This window comes from Pristiophorus japonicus, chromosome 22 (genome assembly GCF_044704955.1).
Source record: "Pristiophorus japonicus isolate sPriJap1 chromosome 22, sPriJap1.hap1, whole genome shotgun sequence".
In the NCBI taxonomy this organism is placed as follows: domain Eukaryota; kingdom Metazoa; phylum Chordata; class Chondrichthyes; family Pristiophoridae; genus Pristiophorus; species Pristiophorus japonicus.
Window position 1 is genome coordinate 66197164 of NC_091998.1, and position 22876 is coordinate 66220039.

Sequence of the window (22876 nt, forward strand, 5' to 3'; positions counted from 1 at the left end):
CTTTCCGACCTGGAGGAGCGAGTGCTGCGGCTCATTGGCCCACAGGTGGTGGGCGCCGTGGCCGGTGGAGACATCGAGCCCGCTGGGGGCAACAATGGTATCTTTATCCCCTCTTCTCATCCCACTTCCCCGTTAGAAGGCCTTATCACTTTCCAACTCTTCATTCTGTCTGCCTTCGCTGCTCCATTCCTGCCCACCTGCCCTCACCTTAACACGACTCTCGTGCCATTTATGCTTTCAGATAACCGTGCAGCACATGAGCAGACTGTGCCTGAGACCCCCTGAACCGAGCCAGGCTGGAGAAGAGGGGGACGAGGAGCCAAGCACTAGATCACTGCTTCTCTCACACACAGGCACCAGCTCAGACACTGCCACTACGTGGTCCTTGGAGGTTAGCTTGGTACAGGGGTCAGCACTGGGCGATATACCAGGGACCAGCAGGCTGCAGCACGGTCAAGGGGATAGGCATTCTCGGGAGCCATCTCCCCAGAGAGGGAGTTCGCGCACGGGCTCTGCTGTGCAGGACTCCGATCAGGATCTCGAAGGGGAGGAATTCACACAAAGGGTGATGGCCATGCACTCCGACATGGTTTTGTTGATCTTCATTCCCTTCGCCTGGTGCGAGCAAGGCAGAAACAGCCTCGAAATGGGGTCGGTCGCCTCAACGTTGGGATGCGTCCGCGCCATTGTAAAAGGGGGCCTATCGCCGGGTGTCTGAAGCATCTGCCTGTTTCGGGGATAGGCCCCGTTTTATATGGAGACCGGCTGCCCTCGGGCGTAAACCGGACCTCCCTCCATTGCCATTTTAGGTGACAGCTGGTCAGAGCCTGCACAGTGCAGGCTTGGAGCAGTCCCACGAGTGACGGAAGAGAAGAGGCCTAGGTCTTGAATTACCTGAGGGAGAGTTGGAGGAGGAGGAGGAGGAGTGGGTCCCCAGGGACCACAATAATCACCTGAGCTGCTGCTGTCCCAGGTCCCCCATCCTTCGCGCTCCAACTCCCCTCCTCTCCCCCACCCCCATCCTCCGACCCCTCCCCCCAACCCCTCCCCCCAACCCCATTCTCCGCCCCCCCCCCACCCTCTGACACCCTCTCCCCACCCCCCCAACACCCCCGCACCCACCCTCCGACCCCCCCCCCCACTCCCCCAGGTGGGAAGCTGCCAGTAGCTGGGCGGCATGTCTGCCCTTACAGGGGAGGGCGCCCCACCGTGGCCGCCATTTTATTTTAATAGTCGGCCCGACAATGGCGGCCACAGGTTTGGCCTGTTGGGGCCGAAACCCTCCCCTGGTGGCTCAGGAGGCCCAACGAAACTTTGTTGTGGACTTCGCAGCGGCCTTCCCCTTTAACCGTAGGGGAGGGACACATTGTTGTCGTGTGACACCGCACTGACTGTCCACCTTCCATCTCTCAGCCCCCCAACAGAATGTTTTTTAAAGTCCCCAATTTCGCTTCACTCTCCGCCCTATGCATTAGGGCGCATAATACACATTTAATTGGGAAGATGCGCCCCGTTGGGGGCGGAGGGCATTTTCGGCCCCCCTCATCTTTTGATTTATCATTTGTTGGTTCGCGCCTAGCTGGGCCACTCGCAGGTGATGCGGGAGTGTGCGCGAGCACACGCTGAGCAGACAGAGCAACGCGTCTGCACCAACACACTGCTCGCACCCAAAACATTGCCAAACTGAACAAAATCACATCGTGCGAGGGAGACAGCTGAGTCAGGAGCAATAAATGGAATTGTCTCGATAAGTCTGCAGTGGTGGAAATCACTTCGACAGCCAAAGTCAACCACCCTGAGACACAAAGGTCCCAGCTCTGGCTTTTCCCTGAGCTACAGGGCTGGGTGAACGGGCATGAAGACAACGCACTGACCTGGTTACACGTGTTGATTTCAGCCCCATTCTTCAAGTAGTCGAGGAGTTTGTCCAAATTCCCAGACCGAGCGGCTCTCAGGAAGCTAGTAGCAGCATCTGCCTAAGTGCAAACAGAGAGACAAAGTGTTACTTATAAATCTGGTAACCATGGCTGCACAACCCCCCCATTTAATTGGTGCAAAGACGGTCACAGTGCAGAATCCATCGTCTACCTGCTACTACTGGGCAGTCCCTCGTAACAAGGACGATGCTCTTCACACCAAAAAAAGATGGGCTCACAGGTGTTGCAGTGAGTTACATCTTAAAGGGCGGAAGATGCCTGTGGGTGGATTTTTTTAACGTGGGGTGACCGTTGCACACCAGCCACCACACGGGCTTGACAGAGCGAGGTCTTGGTCCAGTGGCGAGGATTGACCAAGACGACTGGAGACCAAGCTCTGTTGTGCCTCCTCTGGGCCCCGACCCCCGCTGCGCTGCCCCTCGCTGGGCTCAACCTCCGTCCCCCTGACCTACAGTCTGCAGCAGTTACACAGGTGTGTACAGGCACATGTCTGAGGCTCACGAACTCCAGCAGCCATCCCGCAGAGCTCCACAACCGTGAGCATTGCGCTGGAAGGACATCCGTGTCCAATGTTACAGTACGAATCGTACCAAAGCTTACAGAAGCAAAAGAGTTAAATCAGTATTAGATGGTCAAGCTTGGCTTTAAAAACCTGTAGTATGTACGAGGAAGGGAAGGGTGAGAGAGATTGGGAGTTCCATAGTTTTAAGGTTCATGGAAAGAATGAATTAGAATAGGCTGTCTGCTTTGAATGTTACCCTCTACCTTCAGTTTGAGCTTCAAAAGGCATCTAAGAGATCCCAGGGCACTATTTTGAAGAAGAGCAGGGGAGTTATCCCTGGTGTCCTGGGGCCAATATTTATCCCTCAATCAACATAACAAAAACAGATTATCTGGTCATTATCACATTGATATGTGTGGGAGCTTGCTGTGCACAAATTGGCTGCCGCGTTTCCCACATTACAACAGTGACTACGCTCCAAAAGTACTTCATTGGCTGTAAAGCGCTTTGGGACGTCCTGTGGTCGCGAAAGGTGCTATAGAAATGCAAGTCATTCTTTCTTTAAGATTTTATCACATCTTATGCCATCATTAGAACCTCAGACTCAATTACCCTCTGATATCTTACTGGTAGACAACTCTTATTCTATATTCCCTTGTCCTTCTAACTCTTCTCCGTTATGTTCTAATGTCCTGTGGGGGTCACGAGCTCCCCTTTACCCTCTCATTTACCCCATCAACCCTTTCTCTCACTCACAACACTTCTTGATTTGCCATGTCTTTTCTAACACTCTTAGCTGATGTCCAATCATAGAAACATAGAAACATAGAAAATAGGTGCAGGAGTAGGCCATTCAGCCCTTCTAGCCTGCACCGCCATTCAATGAGTTCATGGCTGAACATGAAACTTCAGTACCCCCTTCCTGCTTTCTCGCCATACCCCTTGATCCCCCGAGTAGTAAAGACGTCATCTAACTCCCTTTTGAATATATTTAGTGAATTGGCCTCAACTACTTTCTGTGGTAGAGAATTCCACAGGTTCACCACTCTCTGGGTGAAGAAGTTTCTCCTCATCTCGGTCCTAAATGGCTTACCCCTTATCCTTAGACTGTGATCATAATGGGCTTTGGCTCCTTAACTGGGTTTCTCAGTTGAACCAAAGTTGTGTTTTTGTTGCATTAAATGTCTCTGTAATTGAGAGCTCCACCGAGTGGACTACTGTGGTAATGCAACTGCTGCTGTAAATACAATAAAAGTCACATGATGTATTGGAACCATCTTGCAGAATGTGTGTCTTTGTGATGTCGTAAAGTATGTATCACAGTCTCTGTGGGGCCTGGGCTGCCCAGCAACCAACACTGCAAGTCAGGTTGGACAAGCGGCTGTCAATACTGCTATGCTGGAGCATGGTTGATGCGTGCATTCGACGCCCCAGTGTCAAACTCTATTCATAAAGTGTCTGCCATCCGATGGTTCAGTGTACTTGTGCAAGTAACAGCAGCAGTCTGTACAGGCAGCACAGATCGATAGCACGTTACAGCTGAGGCGTGAAGTGCCAGCGAGCTGATGGAGTGGAACGGCATTATAAGAACTGTTGTGTATGCATGCCTGTTTACTGTGTGATGTCTGTAACACTGTTATGCCACATTGAATGTACCCTTATACTGCACACACCTTACCGGTACACCAGAGGGTGCTGCTGCTGGAGACCTAGGGGTTGCCTGCACACGGCAGGTAACCCAGTATAAAAGGGAACTCACAGCTTGTTGTGGTCACTCAGGACCTGCAAATAAAGGACTGCAGGTCTACACAGTTTAAGTATCATACCCTGCCTCGTGGAGTCATTACTAAAGGTGCCTACATATACTACAAGAACATAAGAAATAGGAACAGGAGTCGGCCATACAGCCCCTCGAGCCTGCTCCGCCATTCAATATCATGGCTGATCTGATCATGGACTCAGTTCCACTTCCCCGCCCGCTCCCCATAACCCCATATCCCCTTATCGTTTAAGAAACTGTCTATTTCTGTCTTAAATTTATTCAATGTCCCAGCTTCCACAGCTCTCTGAGGCAGCGAATTCCACAGATTTACAACCCTCTGAGAGAAGAAATTCCTCCTCATCTCAGTTTTAAATGGGTGGCCCCTTATTCTAAGATTATGCCCCCTAGTTCTAGTCTCCCCCATCAGTGGAAACATCCTCTCTGCATCCACTTTGTCAAGCCCCCTCATAAACTTACACGTTTCGATAAGATCACCTCTCATTCTTCTGAATTCCAATGAGTAGAGACCCAACCTCCTCAACGTTTCCTCATAAATCCACCCCCTCATCCCCGGAATCAATCATTGAGCTCTGCCTCAGTCAGTGACCACATTCTTTCCTTCCTCCCATCCCCTCCGTTGGCTCATCATTGAGTTGGTCAGAAGCTCTTTAAAACCTCTCTCTGTTGCAGAGTCAGATTTAGGAGTAGCAAAGTTTTCCCTTTTCAGACTCCGAGATGTAGTTGCTGGGGAACAGGACACACCTTTCCACATTGACCACCGGGGTCAGGATCAAATATGCCCAGGGCAAGGTGAAGCATCAGTTAACTGCAGATGAAGCTTTCTTTAACTCTGGCCCAAGCTCTCCGCACTCTCTGCGCCAGTGTGACATTTTCTACGCCTCAGTTACCTCTTTGGCTCATGGTTTGAGACGGCTCATTCCATCCACCTCTTTTAAGAGATGGTTGGATGTGCACTTAAAGTGCAGTAACCTGCAGGGTTACGGACCTAAAGCTGGTAATTGGGATTAGACTGGATGACCTTTTGTTGGACGGTGCAGATATAATGGTGAGTACTGCAGGGAATAGAATACGGCCAGGGTGATCTCCTGGACCAGTTTCGATTGCCTGGATGGGTCTGAGAGGAATTTTCCCAGATTTTATCTTCCTAAATTGGCCTGGGTTTTTATCTGGTTTTTGCCTCTCCCAGGAGATCACATGGCTCCGGTTGGGGTGGAGTGTGGAATGTTTCAGTACAAGGGGTGTCGCAGTTGTGTGAGGCGGACTGGTTGGGCTGGGTGCTCTTTGCCTTTCCGTCATTGTTCATAGGTTTATATGTAACCTTCAGGGCTGCTGACCGAGGGCCGTGTGACTCTTTGTCGGCCGGGGCAGACACGATGGGCCGAAATGGCCTCCTTCTGCGCTGTAAATTTCTATGTTTCTATGTTTTCATCCCAATTTGGAACTGCAGGCCCCAGCAATGCTGATGGATGTAACCGCTTTCTGGGTCTTGCCCCAGACCAACTCTTGTTCCCATTTTCTCTCCCTCCCTCCACTCAACACTTGGCTGGAAAACTGGTGCTGCCTCTCAGTGTGTACCATTGACAGGATGCACTGCAGCAACTCGCCGAGACTTCTGACTGGTGTTAGGGCCATTCCACCATCTACAAGGCACAAGTCAGGAGTGTGATGGAATACTCTCCACTTGCCTGGATGAGTGCAGCTCCAACAACACTCAAGAAGCTCGACACCATCCAGGACAAAGCAGCCGCTTGATTGGCTCCCCATCCACCACCTTCAACATTCACTCCCTCCACCACCGGCGCACCGTGGCTGCAGTGTGTACCATCTACAAGATGCACTGCAGCAACTCGCCAAGGCTTCTTCAGCCCTGAAGGCAGCACCTCCCAAACCCGCGACCTCTAGCACCTAGAAGGACAAGGGCAGCAGGCGCATGGGAACACCACCACCTCCACGTTCCCCTCCAAGCAGGAATGGGGTACTGAAGTTGCATGATCAGCCATGATCATATTGAACAGTGGTGCAGGCTCGAAGGGCCGAATGGGCGATGCCTGCACCTATTTTCTATGTTTCTAGCTCTATGTCTCCAAATCACACACCATCCTGACTTGGAAATATATCGGCCGTTCCTTCATCGTCGCTGGGTCACAATCCTGGAACTCCCTCCCTAACAGCACTGTGGGAGCACCTTCACCACACGGACTGCAGCGGTTCAAGAAGGCGGCTCACCACCACCTTCTCAAGGGGCAATTAGGGATGGGCAATAAATGCCGGCCTTGCCAGCGACGCCCACATAGAATCATAGAAATTTACAGCACGGAAGGAGGCCATTTCAGCCCATCGTGTCAGCGCCGGCCAACAAAGAGCTACCCAGCCTAATCCCATTTTCCAGCTCTGGGTCCGTAGCCCTGTAGGTTACAGCACTTCAGGTGCACATCCAAATACTTCTTAAATGTGGTGAGGGTTTCTGCCTCTACCACCCTTTCAGGCAGTGAGTTCCAGACCCCCACCACCCTCTGGGTGAAGACATTTCCCCTCAACTCCCCTCTAAACCTCCCACCAATTACTTTAAATCTATGCCCCCTGGTTGTTGACCCCTCTGCTAAGGGAAATAGGTCCTTCCTATCCACTCAATCTAGGCCCCTCATAATTTTATACACCTCAATAAGGTCTCCCCTCAGCCTCCTCTGTTCCAAAGAAAATAAATCCCAGCCTATCCAATCTTTCCTCATAGCTAAAGTTCTCCAGGCAACATCCTCGTAAATCTCCTCTGTACCTTCTCTAGAGCAATCACATCTTTCCTGTAATGTGGTGACCAGAACTGCATGCAGTACTCCAGCTGTGGCCTAACTAGTATTTTATACAGTTCAAGCATAACCTCCCTGCTCATGTATTCTATGCCTCGGTAATAAAGGCAAGTATTCCGTATGCCTTCTTAACCACCTGGCCTGCTACCTTCAGGGATCTGTGGACCTGCACTCCAAGGTCCAACTGTTCCTCTAACGGAACCCAGGAATGAATTAAAAAAGAGCTTATCGCCTCTGATGAGGCCTTCGCCCAGCTCCAGAACAAGGAAGAGTGAAATTCTCAGAATCTTGACCAGAAACAGTCAGCCGTCAGCCACGGGCCTTTGCAGTGACATAGAGGAGTACATTTTAAAGAACATCCCATGGATCGATGTGAGGCACTGATCTATATCATGCCAAACTGTTATGTGTTTTCACGGGCAGAATACTTCAAACACAGCGAACGCTGGATATAAGCTTGAAGACTGGTGCGTGTTAAAGTGATTTAGCGTCTGTGCAAAATCCGTTTGCATCAAAAGCAAATTAGTATTAAACAATATTGTGGTGCTTCAGAGATGCCTCAGGGTAACCTGAGAGGGATCCCTGAAATTTATCAGCCTGCACTTGGGTCACTGGTATCATCTAAGATCAGTGAAGCACATTCTTCCATCACTGGGTGAAATACCGCTCTCAGCAGTGACACTAACTCTATTTCACTCACTTCATTTTTGCAAGATCACAAAACAGAAATCCGTGCCCCCGTCCGCAATCGTGCCGTTCCCTGTCTCACTGAGCTCGCCCTCCGCTCTTCCAGCTGTGGCCCCCTGCCTCCCCCCCTCAGCAACCCCCCCCCTCTGCTCCAGCTTCAATCCCACTCCAATGCTCTCCCTCAAACATTCCTGTAATGTATTTGCTTCATGGGTTCTTTGCTTAAGAATCCATAGCAACACTAAACCAACTATTAAGAACTAGTTGGTTTCTTAGCAAAGGTTTAACAATTACACTACACATTACCGGTTCATCCACCAGGCTCACAACCACCTGCCTCATCGTGGATCCCCCGAACCCAACTGGCTGGGGGTTTATTGAGTCTTGTGAACATCACGTGACTGGCTAAGCCACTCCCAAATCAACAGCTCTACAACTATTTTTGTAGGAACAGTTTAAATCAAGAGCCCCCTGATTAAAGGGGCGGGGGGGGGGGGGGAGTGGGGACACACCAAAGACTTTCAAACAAGTGCCCCCTTGTTTTTTTTTTCGGGCACTAAAAACACAAATTATACAAGTGTCCCTGGCTAAAAGGAGGGGGGCGGGCAATGAAACCGGCACAATAAATAAATTAAACTTTAGACATTTAAAATCAAATTAAAATTTGGTTGCCGGGGGTGATGGATGCACTCCAGTCCCTCCGGTGCCCGCCTCTCGCGGAAGGCTGCGAGCGTACAGGTGGACACCGCGTGCTCCATCTCCAGGGACACCCTGGCTCGGATGTAACCGCAAATGTGTGTGCATACAGTTCCCCTTTGCTACCTCTCTCCTCCCACCTTCTCCTATTGCTGCTTGGTTATTAGGATCTGGAACGCACTGCCTGAAAAGGTGGTAGAGACAGATTTGATACTAACTTTCTAAAGGGAACTGGATATATTCCTGACAAGGAAGAATCTGGAGGCCAATTGGGAGAGAACAGGGAGCAGGACTAATTGGATAGATCCTGCAAAGAACTGGCACAGGCAATTTGACTTAATGGAGCCCTTTTGTGCCATGGTTATTGTTTTCCCTCTGTGAGGCATTCAGGACATCTTATAATGTTAAATGTACTTTACAAAGGCCAATCGTTGATGAAGAAAGGCATTTGGGGATTCTAACTTATCCTCTCAGAAAAAAACAATAACCCACCCCTCCCACCTTGCCCCCCCATCAAGCATTAAATTGCCTCCATCCCCTACCTAGAACTATTTTGCTAAACTAAATCACTTATCCAGCAGCTAACTTAGAAAAATAAATAATAGTTCAATTGGTGACCCATTGCTTAAGAGTCATCCCTGAATCTGCACAATTCATAGAATCATAGAAATTTACAGCACGGAAGGAGGCCATTCGGCCCATCGTGTCCGCGCCGGCCGACCAAGAGCTACCCAGCCTAATCCCACTTTCCAGCTCTCGGTCCGTAGCCCTGTAGGTTACGGCACTTCAAATGTACATCTAAGTACTTTTTAAATGTGGTGAGGGTTTCTGCCTCTACCACCCTTTCAGGCAGTGAGTTCCAGACCCCCATCACCCTCTGGGTGAAAACATTTCCACTCAAATCCCCTCTAAACCTCCTACCAATTACTTTAAATCTATGCCCCCTGATTGTTGACCCCTCTGCTAAGGGAAATAGGTCCATCCTATCTGTTATATCTGTAAGCACTCCAGTAATGACTCCACGAGGTAAGGTATTGTACTTGAACTGTTGTGACCTTAGTCCATTTATTGCAGCTTCTGAGTGAGGGTACAGTGAGGTGAGCTCCCTTTTATACCTGGTTACCTGTCGTGTACAGGTGACTCCTCGGTCTCCACCAGTTGCACCCCCTGGTGGTACAGGCATCGTGTATACAGTGTGAAGATACATCCAGTAGTCTTATGTAACTGTACATTGAGTGTACAGGGTTATACTTATGTTATGCATACAGCGCAGGAGGCGGCCATTCCGGCCCATCGTGTCCACGCCGGCCGACAAAGAGCCGCACGGCCCTCGGTCAGCAGCCCTGAAGGTTACATATAAACCTATGAACAATGGCGGAAAGGCAAAGAGCACCCAGCCCAACCAAAATGCCAGAATCATCAGCGAATTTCAGCACCACTTTGCACCTTCAATATTTAACTGCACCCTCAGAAGAATGTCAGGAAGTCGTTCTTCAGACAAAGGGTTCTCACCTAGTGAAATGGGCAGTGGTTTCAGAAACCCTCGAATCACTGAGAAAATAGCGGCATGCTATTATAGGAGGGCTGGAGGTTTTATTCTGAAAGAGTGAAAGACTTGGATTTATATAGCGCCTTTCACGACCACCAGACGTCTCAAAGCGCTTCACAGCCAATGAAGTACTTTTGGAGTGTAGTCACTGTTGTAATGTGGGAAACGCAGCAGCCAATTTGCGCACAGCAAGCTCCCACAAACAGCAATGTGATTGTGACCAGATAATCTGGTTTTGTGATGTTGATTGAGGGATAAATATTGGCCAGGACACTGGGGATAACTCCTCTTCTCTTCATCGGAATAGTGCCGTGGGATCTTTTACATTCACCTAAGAGAACAGACAGGGCCTCGGTTTAATGCCTCATCCGAAAGACGGCACCTCCGACAGTGCGGCACTACCTCAGCACTGCAATGGGAGTGTCAGCCTGGATTTATGTCCTCAAGTCCCTGGAGTGGGAATTGAACCCACAACATAGAAACATACAGTGCAGAAGGAGGCCATTCCGGCCCATCGTGTCCACGCCGATCGACAAAGAGCCGCACGGCCCTCGGTCAGCAGCCCTGAAGGTTACATATAAACCTATGAACAATGGCGGAAAGGCAAAGAGCACCCAGCCCAACCAGTCCGCCCCACACAACTGCGACACCCCTTATACTGAAACATTCTACACTCCACCCCAACCGGAGCCATGTGATCTCCTGGGAGAGGCAAAAACCAGATAAAAACCCAGGCCAATTTAGGGGAGACAAAATCTGGGAAAGTTCCTCTCCGACCATCCACCCATTCAACCTTCTGACTCCGAGGCAAGTGTGGTACCCGAGCTGGGGTTGAAAGACCTGACTGTGACACCAGGCACCTCCTTGCTTCCCAACAGGTGATGACCAAGCCACCATTGAACAGAGAACACGGCACTTGCTATGGGGCAGTGCAGGGCGGGGCAGAGTAAAATGCTGGGCTAAGGTCTACAGGTGAGGACTGAATCATGGAGATGTGAAGGTGGAGTGTATACTGTGGAGTTTTGTGGGATTACCTTGGGGGGGATCGGGAAGTTTCATGCGGAGATTTCCTCGGGAGAGTAAATGAGTAAGATTGAGACCACAATGGTGTAGATCAGACATGATCCATGGAAGGAATGGGGTAATAACATTTCACCATTCCATGCTGCCTTGTGTTTGTGAAGAGGGGCAGCTGCTTGAGTTAAGAGCTCTCTGCGACACATGCAACTAACTGCACGTCTCCTCTGCACGTTCCCAGATATCCCCACCTTGCATTCCTCCTTCCGCACTTCCCCACTCCATATCCACAAGGTGTATCCCCAGCTGTGTGTCTCCGTACACTGCTGCAATAGCTCGGACTGCAGGGGAGGAAGACCGGCGATCTCTGTCTGTGCCAGTGAGGAATCCCAACTATGTGGACTGAGGGCTATTTCTACTCTCCCTGCCCTATATATAGACATCATGTGCTGGAAGCACTGCAGTGCCAGTACTGCTTTCGTCACGCTGCAGCTCTGTGAACTCACTGATTCAGTTCGCAGAAATCACCAAGCTCGGAGATAACCCAGTCACATGCAAAAAGCAACAAGGTGTTAACAACGACCAACGCACTGGGTTCTCTCAACGAACAAGTGCTCTATCGTGTCTTTCTATTTAAATGCTACCCTCAGCAGAGGACTGGTGATCAACTGTGAATGGTTCCCACTGCTCGAGGATCAGGGCAGAGCTCAGCTGCAAAGGTGTCTCTCTAGTCCCAAGCTGGGCTCTCCTGCCAGCTCTATCACTGACCGCAAATTCAACGATTTGATGTGGTATGACATCCTGTGACCCACCCTGACAACGTCTACACTTCCCGTACCTATTGACAGAGCACCACAATTTCGATTAAAATATCACTTGTGCTGTCAAATCGCACGGGGTAGCCTTGAGGAGGAATTCATAGAATGCATACGGGATTGTTTCTTAGAACAGTATGTTACAGAACCTACAAGGGAGCAAGCTATCTTAGATCTGGTCCTGTGTAATGAGACAGGAATAATAAACGATCTCCTAGTAAAAGATCCTCTTGGAATGAGTGCTCACAGTATAGTTGAATTTGTAATACAGATTGAGGGTGAGGAAGTAGTGTCTCAAACGAGCGTACTATGGTTAAACAAAGGGGCCTACAGTGGGATGAGGGCAGAGTTGGCTAAAGTAGACTAGAAACACAGACTAAACGGTGGCACAATTGAGGAACAGTGGAGGACTTTTAAGGAGCTCTTTCATAGTGCTCAACAAAAATATATTCCAGTGAAAAAGGGCGGTAAGAGAAGGGATAACCAGCCATGGATAACCAAGGAAATAAAGGAGAATATCAAATTAAAAACCAATGTGTATAAGGTGGCCAAGGTTAGTGGGAAACTAGAAGATTGGGAAAATTTTAAACGACAGCAAAGAATGAAGAAAGCAATAAAGAAAGGAAAGATAGATTACGAAAGTAAACCTGCGCAAAACATAAAAACAGATAGGAAAAGCTTTTACCGATATATAAAATGGAAAAGAGTGACTGAAGTAAATGTTGGTCCCTTAGAAGATAAGAAGGGGGATTTAATAATGGGAAATGTGGAAATGGCTGAGACCTTAAACAATTATTTTGCTTCGGTCTTCACAGTGGAAGACACAAAAACCATGCCAAAAATTGTTGGTCACGGGAATGTGGGAAGGGAGAACCTTGAGATAATCACTATCACTAGTGGGGTAGTGCTGGACAGGCTAATGGGAGTCAAGGTAGACAAGTCCCCTGGTCCGGATGAAATGCATCCCAGGGTATTAAAAGAGATGGCGGAAGTTATAGCAGATGCATTCGTTATAATCTACCAAAATTCTCTGGACTCTGGGAGGTACCAGCGGATTGGAAAGCAGCTAATGTAATGCCTCTGTTTAAGAAAGGGGGCAGACAAAAGGCAGGTAACTATAGGCTGGTTAGTTTAACATCTGTAGTGGGGAAAATGCTTGAAGCTATCATTAAGGAATAAATAGCGGGACATCTAGATAGGAATAGTGTAATCAAGCAGACGCAACATGGATGCATGAAGGGGAAACCATGTTTATCTAATTTACTGGAATTCTTTGAGGATATAACGAGCATGGTGGATAGAGGTATACCGATGGATGTGGTGTATTTAGATTTCCAAAAGGCATTCGATAAGGTGCCACACAAAAGGTTACTGCAGAAGATCAAGGTACGCAGAGTCAGAGGAAATGTATTAGCATGGATTGAGAATTGGCTGGCTAACAGAAAGCAGAGAGTCGGGATAAATGGGTCCTTTTCAGGTTGGAAATCGGTGGTTAGTGGTGTGCCACAGGGATCGGTGCTGGGACCACAACAGTTTACAATATACATAGATGACCTGGAAGAGGGGACAGGGTGCAGTGTAACAAAATTTGCAGATGACACAAAGATTAGTGGGAAAGCGGGTTGTGTAGAGGACACAGAGAGGCTGCAAAGAGATTTAGATAGGTTAAGCGAATGGGCTAATGTTTGGCAGATGGAATACAATGTCGGAAAATGTGAGGTCATCCACCTTGGAAAAAAAAAGTGAAAGGGAATATTATTTGAATGGGGAGAAATTACAACATGCTGCGGTGCAGAGGGACCTGGGGGTCCTTGTGCATGAATCCCAAAAAGTTAGTTTGCAGGTGCAGCAGGTAATCAGGAAGGCGAATGGAATGTTGGCCTTCATTGCGAGAGGGATGGAGTACAAAAGCAGGGAGATCCTGCTGCAACTGTATAAGGTATTGGTGAGGCCGCACATGGAGTACTGCGTGCAGTTTTGGTCACCTTACTTAAGGAAGGATATACTAGCTTTGGAAGGGGTACAGAGACGATTCACTAGGCTGATTCCGGAGATGAGAGCGTTACCTTATGCTGATAGATTGAGTAGACTGGGTCTTTACTCGTTGGAGTTCAGAAGGATGAGGGGTGATCTTATAGAAACATTTAAAATAATGAAAGGGATATACAAGATAGAGGCAGAGAGGTTGTTTCCACTGGTCGGGGAGACTAGAACTAGGGGGCACAGCCTCAAAATACGGGGGAGCCAATTTAAAACCGAGTTGAGAAGGAATTTCTTCTCCCAGAGGGTTGTGAATCTGTGGAATTCTCTGCCCAAGGAAGCAGTTGAGGCTAGCTCATTGAATGTATTCAAGTCACAGATAGATAGATTTTTAACCAATAAGGGAATTAAGGTTTATGGGGAGCGGGCGGGTAAGTGGAGCTGAGTCCACGGCCAGATCAGCCATGATCTTCTTGAATGGCGGAGCAGGCTCGAGGGGCTAGATGGCCTACTTATTCTTATGTTCTTATGTTTTTATGTCAGTCACCCATAGGCTGGACAGGCTCAGTACAAACGCCAAACCAGGATGGGTAACCGGGCCCAATTTTGAAAAGTACCATAGGATATCCTGTTGAACACAAGAACATAAGAAATAGGAGCAGGAGTGGGCCATTCGGCCCCTCAAGCCTGCTCCGCCATTCAATACAATCATGGCTGATCTGATCTTGGCCTCAGCTCCACTTCCCCGTCCGCTCCCCATAACCCTTGACGCCCTTATCATTCAAAAATCTGTCTATCTCCACCTTAAATAAATTCAATGACCCAACCTCCACAGCTCCCTGGGGCAGAGAATTCCAAAGATTCACCGCCCTCAGAGAAGAAATTCCTCCTCATCTCAGTTTTAAATGGGCAATCCCTTATTCTGAAACTATGCCCCTAGTTCTAGATTCCCTCACGAGGGGAAACATCCTCTCTGCATCTACCCTGTCCAGCCCCCTCAGTATCTTATACCTTTCAATAAGATCACCTCTCATTCTTCTAAACTCCAATGAGTACAGGCCCAACCTGCTCAACCTTTCTTCATAAGACAATCCTGTCATCTGAGGAATTTACCTCGTGAACCTTCTTTGAACTGCCTCCAATGCAAGTATATCCCTCCTTAAATAAGAAGGGTGACCCTCTCCCTAAAAAAAAATGTGCTCTGTCCACTATGCTTAAAACTGACCCCAGAAATGCTGCAGTAAGTTGTGAAAAAGAACATTTATTTTCCAACATTAATACTGAGTGACTACTGTGTGACTGAACGCACTGCAACCTCCGCTCTGATCAGGACTCAGACCACGGACGCAGCAAACGCACTCTGCACTCCACCTGGACAACAGAGTGTGTGTGGCAGGCCTCAGACAAGGCGCCCGCGAACCGATGAGGGACACACTTGCTGATCTATTACCAATAATCACACCAGCGTTTCCTTCACAACTCGTTGCCAACCATGTTATGACATTCAACACAGTGCCCAAGACACAAGAACGCTTGGACTCTGGGGAATCGAGGCTTAAGGGAATCGGGCGGGAAAGTATTGAGGCCGAAGATCAACCATGATCTTATTGAATGGCGGAGCAGGCTCGAGGGGCCGTATGACCTACTCCTGCTCCTAATTATGTCCCAAACCTTACAGTTAATGCACTGTGGATTTATTGTACAAATTGATCACTCTTTGCCTGAAGAAGTATTTCCTGATATCTGCTCTAAAAGGATTTTTCTTAATTTGAACTCTTGCCCCCAACTTCTAATCCTGCAATTAAATCTCAAGTAACATTGTGAGTTGACCTTTTCCATTGCCTTAACAATCTCGTTGGATCATCTCTCAGCTGTCTTCTTTCCAGGCAAAAAGAAAAGATGTTTCTCCAAGATTTGTCTCACTACTCCGACCTCTGACACGACAGAACAGCTTATGTTTCTACTCTGCACTGATGCCCGTGACTGATCCTCTCATTTGTTTCCGGGAGACCAACACTGGGTGTACTGCTCAAGGCACTGTCTATCCCGAGCACAGCAACGTTTCATTCGCTCTTCTGACTTACATTCTACTCTTTCGACGATGCATTTCAATACTCTGTTGAGTCTGTTGATTGCTGCTCTGCAATTGCTTGGAGATTTTTTTTTATTCGTTCATGGGATGTGGGCTTCGCTGGCAAGGCCGGCATTTATTGCCCATCCCTAATTGGCCCTTGAGAAGGTGGTGGTGAGCCACTGCCTTGAACCGCTGCAGTCCGTGTGGTGAAGGTGCTCCCACAGTGCTGTTAGGGAGGGAGTTCCCGGATTGTGACCCAGCGACGATGAAGGAACGGCCGATATATTTCCCAGTCAGGATGGTGTGTGACTGGGAGGGGAACGTGGAGGTGGTGGTGTTCCCATGCGCCTGCTGCCCTTGTCCTTCTCGGTGGTAGAGGTCGCGGGTTTGGGAGGTGCTGCCGAAGAAGCCTTGGTGAGTTGCTGCAGTGCATCTTGTAGATGGTGCACACTGCAGCCACGGTGCGCCGGTGGTGGAGGGAGTGAATGTTGAAGGTGGTGGATAGGGAGCCAATCAAGTGGCTGCTTTGTCCTGGATGGTGTCGAGCTTCTCGAGTGTTGTTGGAGCTGCTCTCATTTAGCATTGAGTCTACTAGGTTGCTTTCAACTTCATCTTTAGCGGTTGACGGAGTATGTATATCGCGCACTTTTCCTTCCTGGATGCAACACTCCACATTAAGTTCCATCTACCATTGTTCTGTCTGTTTAAATATTTTGTAATTTATAAGCTGCCTGTTCTGAAGCCATTGCCCTTCCTAGTTTGGCGTCATCTGCAAATTTCACCACTTTATTTGGTCATTTATGTAAACTCAAAACAGTGGTGATCCCAACACTGAACCCTGGGCCACCCCATTCAGAACTACACCCACTCTAATAAACCGCGGCCAATCAATAGTTCTTATTTTCTACCCTTCCACCAGTTTCTCATCCGTTCCTAGTCTTTAACCTGAATCCTCACAGCTTTAAGCTTAATCAATAGTCTTTCATTTAAAACTTGCTCAAATGCCTTTTGGAAGTTAAAACACACCACGTCATAGGGGATTCCACAGTCCCATTGGGTTGTCAGTTCCTCAAAATTTCTTCCGCTAGAGAAATACCACCAGCACTGTCTCCGCAAGATCCTGCAAATCCCCTGGGAGGACAGACGCACCAACATCAGTGTCCTCGACCAGGTCAACATCCCCAGCATCGACGCACTGACCACACTCGACCAGCTCTGTTGGGCAGGCCACATTGTCCGCATGTCAGACACGAGACTCCTAAAGCAAGCGATCTACTCAGCACTCCTACATGGCAAGTGAGCCCCAGGTGGGCAGAGGAAACGCTTTAAGGACACCCTCAAAGCCATCCTGATGAAGTGCAACATCCCCACCGACACCTGGGAGTCCCTGGCCAAAGACCGCCCTAAGTGGAGGAAGTGCATCCGGGAGGGCGCTGAGCACCTCGAGTCTCATCGCCGAGAGCATGCAGAAACCAAGCGCAGGCAGCGGAAGGAGCGTGCGGCAAACCTGTCCCACCCTCCCCTTCCCTCAACCACTGTCTGTCCCACCTGTGACAGAGACTGTAATTCCCGTATTAGTCACCCGAGAACTCACTTTTAGAGTGGAAGCAAGTCTTCCTCGATTTCGAGGGACTGCCCATGATGATGATGATGGGTTATCAGTTCCTCCAAGAAGCCTATTCAGGCAGGAACTTCCCATTCTGAATCTATATCAACTTCTGCTAACGAGTCTAACCTTCTACAGATAGCCCTCAGATTTATTCCTGACTATTGATTCCGTTATGTTACATGAAATGGAGGCGAGACCAATGTGGCTGTAGTTGCCGGTTTCGGAGTCCTTGCTCCTTTTGAAAATAGGAACGGTGTCAGTCAATTTCTAATTTGCTGGTCCCTCCCCAGTTTCCATTTATTCCCTCATAATAATTGTCAGCGCCTCACAAATCTCTCCCCGTGTTTCTCTCTGGGATAAGTACCGTTTATCCCCTGGGGATTTATTTGTTTTAAGCCCTTTTAGCCTTTTTCTACGTGTTTTACTTTGCAAATCTTGTTTGGAGGGGGCAGTGGGTCAACAAATGCAGCTGGCTCAGTGAAACGCACAGGCTATGGTGTCGCTGAGAGATTTAAGAAGGGGTCAGAAGCAGAGAATGAGAGAATGAAGCACAAATTGTCGTGGTCATCCTGTGACCCACACAACTGGATTGCAGCCTGAAACTCACTGACAGGTGTCAATCATTGCTTCACAACCATGTCAGCTTATTGTCAGTCAGTGGCTCAGTAGGCAGCACCCTCGCCTCTGAGCCAGAAGGTTGTGGGTTCAAGTCCCACTCTGGGAATTGAGCACAAAAATTTAGGCTGACACTCCCAGTAGAGCACTGAGGGAGCGCTGCACTGTCAGGGGTGCTGTCTTTCAGATGAGATGTTAAACCGAGGCCCCGTCTGCCCTCTCAAAGACGTAAAAGATCCCATGGCACTATTTCGAAGAAGAGCAGGGAAGTTATCCCCGGTGTCCTGGGCCAATATTTATCCCTCAATCAACATAACAAAAACAGATTATCTGGTCATTATCACATTGCTGTTTGTGGGAGCTTGCTGTTCGCAAATTGGCTGCCGCGTTTCCCACATTACAACAGTGACTACACTCCAAAAGTACTTCATTGGCTGTAAAGCGCTTTGAGACGTCGTGAAAGGCGCTATATAAATGCAAGTCTTTCTTTTCTTTTATATAAAACAGATCGTGCGAATATTGGATTTGGTGCTAAAGCAAAGAAGATGTAAAAAGTCAAGGTATATCTATGCTGTGCCACTTTTCATTTTTCAGAGATATTACGATGGTCAAATACAGCAAATCGCTCTCACTGCAGCCAAACAGAAGCTTGTATTTATACAGCACTTCGACTGTAAATCATCCTGAAGTGCTTCTTCACAGGTGAAGCACGGATTGGATGGCGAGACCGAGTGTCACCGTTCAGAGGACGGGAGAGATGGGTATTCAAAAACCTTTTGAAGGACGAGCGAGAGGTGGAGGAGATTGAGGGAGCAGTTTGGAAGGGCAGAGTCCAGGCAGATGAAAGCTCTATCACTAAGGTCAGATTCTGCAGGGGATTCAGATACACAGCGGAGGCTCAACATCTGAAACATTCTGATCAAGCAATAAAAAGAACAAAGAGAGAGGTGGCTGCGTCTGGAGTCTGGACACTTCTACTTTTAATTGAGCAGAAGATGAGATCAATTTGTGCACAGCAAGCTCCCACAACCTGCAATGTGATAATCTGTTTTTGTTATGATGATTGAGGGATGAATATTGGCCCCAGGACACCGGGGAGAACTCCCCTGCTCTTCTTCGAAATAGTGCCATGGGATCCTTTACATCCACCTGAGAGGGCAGACGGGGGCCTCGGTTTAATGTCTCATCTGACAGACGGCACCTCCGACAGTGCGGCACTCCCTCAGCACTGCACTGGAGTGTCCACCTAGATTTTCTCGTGCTCAAGTCCCTGGAGTGGGACTTGAACCCACAACCTGTAACTCAGAGCTGTACACAGTGCTCGTTACGACACTGGCATGGTATTGTAACCCTGAACGCACACTCACAAATGCAAACACTATCTTTATGGTTCTCGCTCCTTTAGAGAGACCACAGTCAACATCCTGACTGTAATACGCTGCACATTGGAGATAATGCACGCTGTTTATGATTCTCAACAGAGTCCATTCCAAATCCCTTACCTAATGCGCAATCTCTGATTTAACAAACACAGTTTATGGTTCCCTCTACAATAAATAATCAACATAAACCCATCTCTTCAAAACACATTAGAGCTCTCTCTGAGCCAGCACACTTTATTATATTACAAAAGCAAAATACAGCAGATGCTGGAATCTGAAATAAAAACAGAGAATGCTAGAAATCTCAGCGGGTCAGGCAGTGTCTGTGGAGAGAGAAACAGAGTTAACGTTACAGGTCGATGACCCTTCGTCGAAATGTAACAGATTTTTAAGGAAGTGTTGGGGCAGTGAACGGGGGAAGAGGAGGAGAGAACAAAAGGGAAGGTCAGTGATAGGGTGGAAGGCAGGAGAGATTAGAGAGACAAAAGGGGATGATGGGCCGAATTGAGATGGTAATGGCAGAAGTTAGAAAACAAAAGATGAGTCTAGAGAGGGCGTGAATGGTGGAATAATTACCGGCTGCCCTGGGAAACCGAGAGAGGAAAAATAAAAGTAAAAAAGGGAGGCAAAGGATATAGGAGCCAAATAGGGCCAGAGGTTAAGGTCTGAAATTGTTGAACTCGATGTCGAGTCCAGAAGACTGTAAAGTGCCTAAACGAAAGAGGAGGTGCTGTTCCTCGAGCTTGAGTTGAGCTTAGTTGAAACAGTGTAGGAGGCCGAGGACGGAGAGGTCGGAGTGGGAGTGGAGCGTGGAATTAAAGTGACAGGCCACCGGAAGCTCAGGGTCACACTTACGGATCATCTCTTGTACACATTTAGGTTTAGCTCCCAGAACTAATATTTAAGGAAGGACCATTACACAAAAGGATAAATTTGTATCTGATATTCAAAGTGATGACAGCAAACATCCCGATCTCTAAACCTGGCGGAGTTGAGTTCATATTTCGCAACGTTAAAGTATGAGGATCGTGTATTTTTACTCAACTCTGAGCTGAGGCAGCGGGACATTCCCTGTATATCTGTTCTACGTCGTACAGAGTTCGAAACATGATCTTCAGTTCAATGCTACCCATAAAAGGCGCGAATTACCAACAGGAGTGCCACAGAACAGGCTTATTTTATTACAGCATTGATGCAAGCATTTGTAAAATGACTAGTATATCTCCTGTGACAATGCATATAGCAGTCCCAGACCTGACTACTGAGTACTGCATACAGTTTTGGTCTCCTTATTTAAGGAGGGATCATCATCATCATCATCATAGGCAGTCCCTCGGAATCGAGGAAGACTTGCTTCCACTCTTAGCATGAGTTCTCAGGTAACTGAACAGTCCAATACGGGAATTACAGTCTCTGTCACAGTGGTTGAAAGGAAAGGGAGGGTGGGGAGTCTGGTTTGCCGCATGCTCCTTCCGCTGTCTGCGCTTGTTTTCTGCATGCTCTCGGCGACGAGACTCGAGGTGCTCAGTGCCCTCCCGGATGCACTTCCTCCACTTAGGGCGAACTGGTCTTTGGCCAGGGACTCCCAGGTGTCGGTGGGGATGTCGCACTTTATCAGGAAGTCTTTGAGGATGTCCTTGTAACGTTTCCTCTGCCCACCTTTGGCTCGATTGCCGTGTAGGAGTTCGAGTAGAGCGTTTGCTTTGGGAGTCTCGTGTCTGGCATGTGGACAATGTGGCCTGTGGACAACGTGGCCTGCCCAGCAGAGCTGTTCAAGTGTGGTCAGTGCTTCAATGCTGGGGATGTTGGCCTGGACGAGGACGCTAATGCTGGTGCGTCTGTCCTCCCAGGGGATTCATCTCTCTCATCTGGAGTGAGGAGAACATGCCGGGGGATCTCAGAGATGTAGTAATCGTGACCATCTTTAAAAAAGGGGACAGGTCGGACTGCAGCAACTACAGAGGAATCTTCCTGCTATCAGCCACTAGAGTCGCTAGAGTCCTCCTCAACCTTCTTCTCCCTGTAGCCGAGGAGTTCTTCCCAGAGTCGCAGTGCGGATTTCGTCCCCTCCAGGTCACAATGGACATAATTTTTGCAGCACGAAAAATGCGCCAGCCCTTATACATGGCCTTCTTCGACCTAAGGAGGGATATACTTGCATTGGAGGCAGTTCAGAGAAGGTTCATGAGGTTAATTCCTGAGATGAAGGGGTTGTCTTATGAAGAAAGATTGAGCAGGTTGGGCCTGTACTTATTGGAGTTTAGAAGAATGAGAGGTGATCTTATTGAAACGCATAAGATTCTGAGGGGGCTTGATAGGGTAGATGCAGAGAGGATGTTTCCCCTCGTGGGGGAAGCTAGAACTAGGGAGCATAGTTTCAGAATAAAGGGTCGCCCATTTAAAACGGAAATGAGGAGGAATTTCTTCTATCAGTGGGTCATAAATCTGTGGAATTCTCTGCCCCAGAGAGCTGTGGAGGCTGGGTCATTGAATATATTTAAGGTGGAGATAGACAGATCTTTGAGCGATAAGGGAGTCAAGGGTTATGGGAAGCGGGCAGGGAAGTGGAGCTGAGTCCATGATCAGATCAGCCATGATCTTATTGAATGGCGGAGCTGGATCATTTCCTATGGACTGGAGGGTAGCTAATGTAACACCACTTTTTAAGAAAGGAGGGAGAGAGAAAACAGGGAATTATAGACCGGTTAGCCTGGCATCGGTGGTGGGAAAAATGTTGGAATCAATTATTATTTCTCAGTTCTGGGACCCCAGCTCTTTACAATATACATTAATGATTTAGATGAAGGAATTGAATGTAATATCTCCAAGTTTGCAGATGACACTAAGCTGGGTGGCGGTGTGAGCTGTGAGGAGGATGATAAGAGGCTGCAGGGTGACTTGGACAGGTTAGGTGAGTAGGCAAATGCATGGCAGATGCAGTATAATGTAGATAAATGTGAGGTTATCTACTTTGGTGGCAAAAACAGGAAGACAGAATATTATCTGAATGGTGACAGATTAGGAAAAGGGGAGGTGCAACGAGACCTGGGTGTCATGGTACGTCAGTCATTGAAGTTTGGCATACAGGTACTGCAGGTGGTGAAGAAGACAAATGGCATGTTGGCCTTCATAGCGAGAGGATTTGAATATAGGAGCAGGGAGGTCTTACTGCAGTTGTACAGGGCCTTGGTGAGGCCACACCTGGAATAGTGTGTTCAGTTTTGGTCCCCTAATCTGAGGAAGGACGTTCTTGCTATTGACGGAATACAGCGAAGGTTCACCAGATTGATTCCCGGGATGGCAGGACTGACATATGAGGAGAGAATGGATCAGTGGGCTTATATTCACTGGAGTTTAGAAGAATGAGAGAGAATCTCATAGAAACATATAAAATTCTGACAGGATTGGACAGGTTAGAGGCAGGAA

The 22876-nt window shown here is 48.3% G+C and overlaps 1 protein-coding gene across 13 annotated transcripts in view; it reads right to left on the bottom strand.

Moving 5' to 3' along the window:
• Nucleotides 1-22876, bottom strand: part of LOC139235126 (ankyrin-1-like) — a 303602-nt gene that overhangs the window by 219416 nt on the left and 61310 nt on the right. For all 13 annotated transcript variants that reach the window (XM_070866335.1, XM_070866331.1, XM_070866326.1 and 10 more), the window contains exon 2: nt 1875-1976. In XM_070866335.1, coding sequence (XP_070722436.1) covers nt 1875-1976 — 102 coding nt within the window. The remainder of the gene's footprint in view (nt 1-1874; nt 1977-22876) is intronic.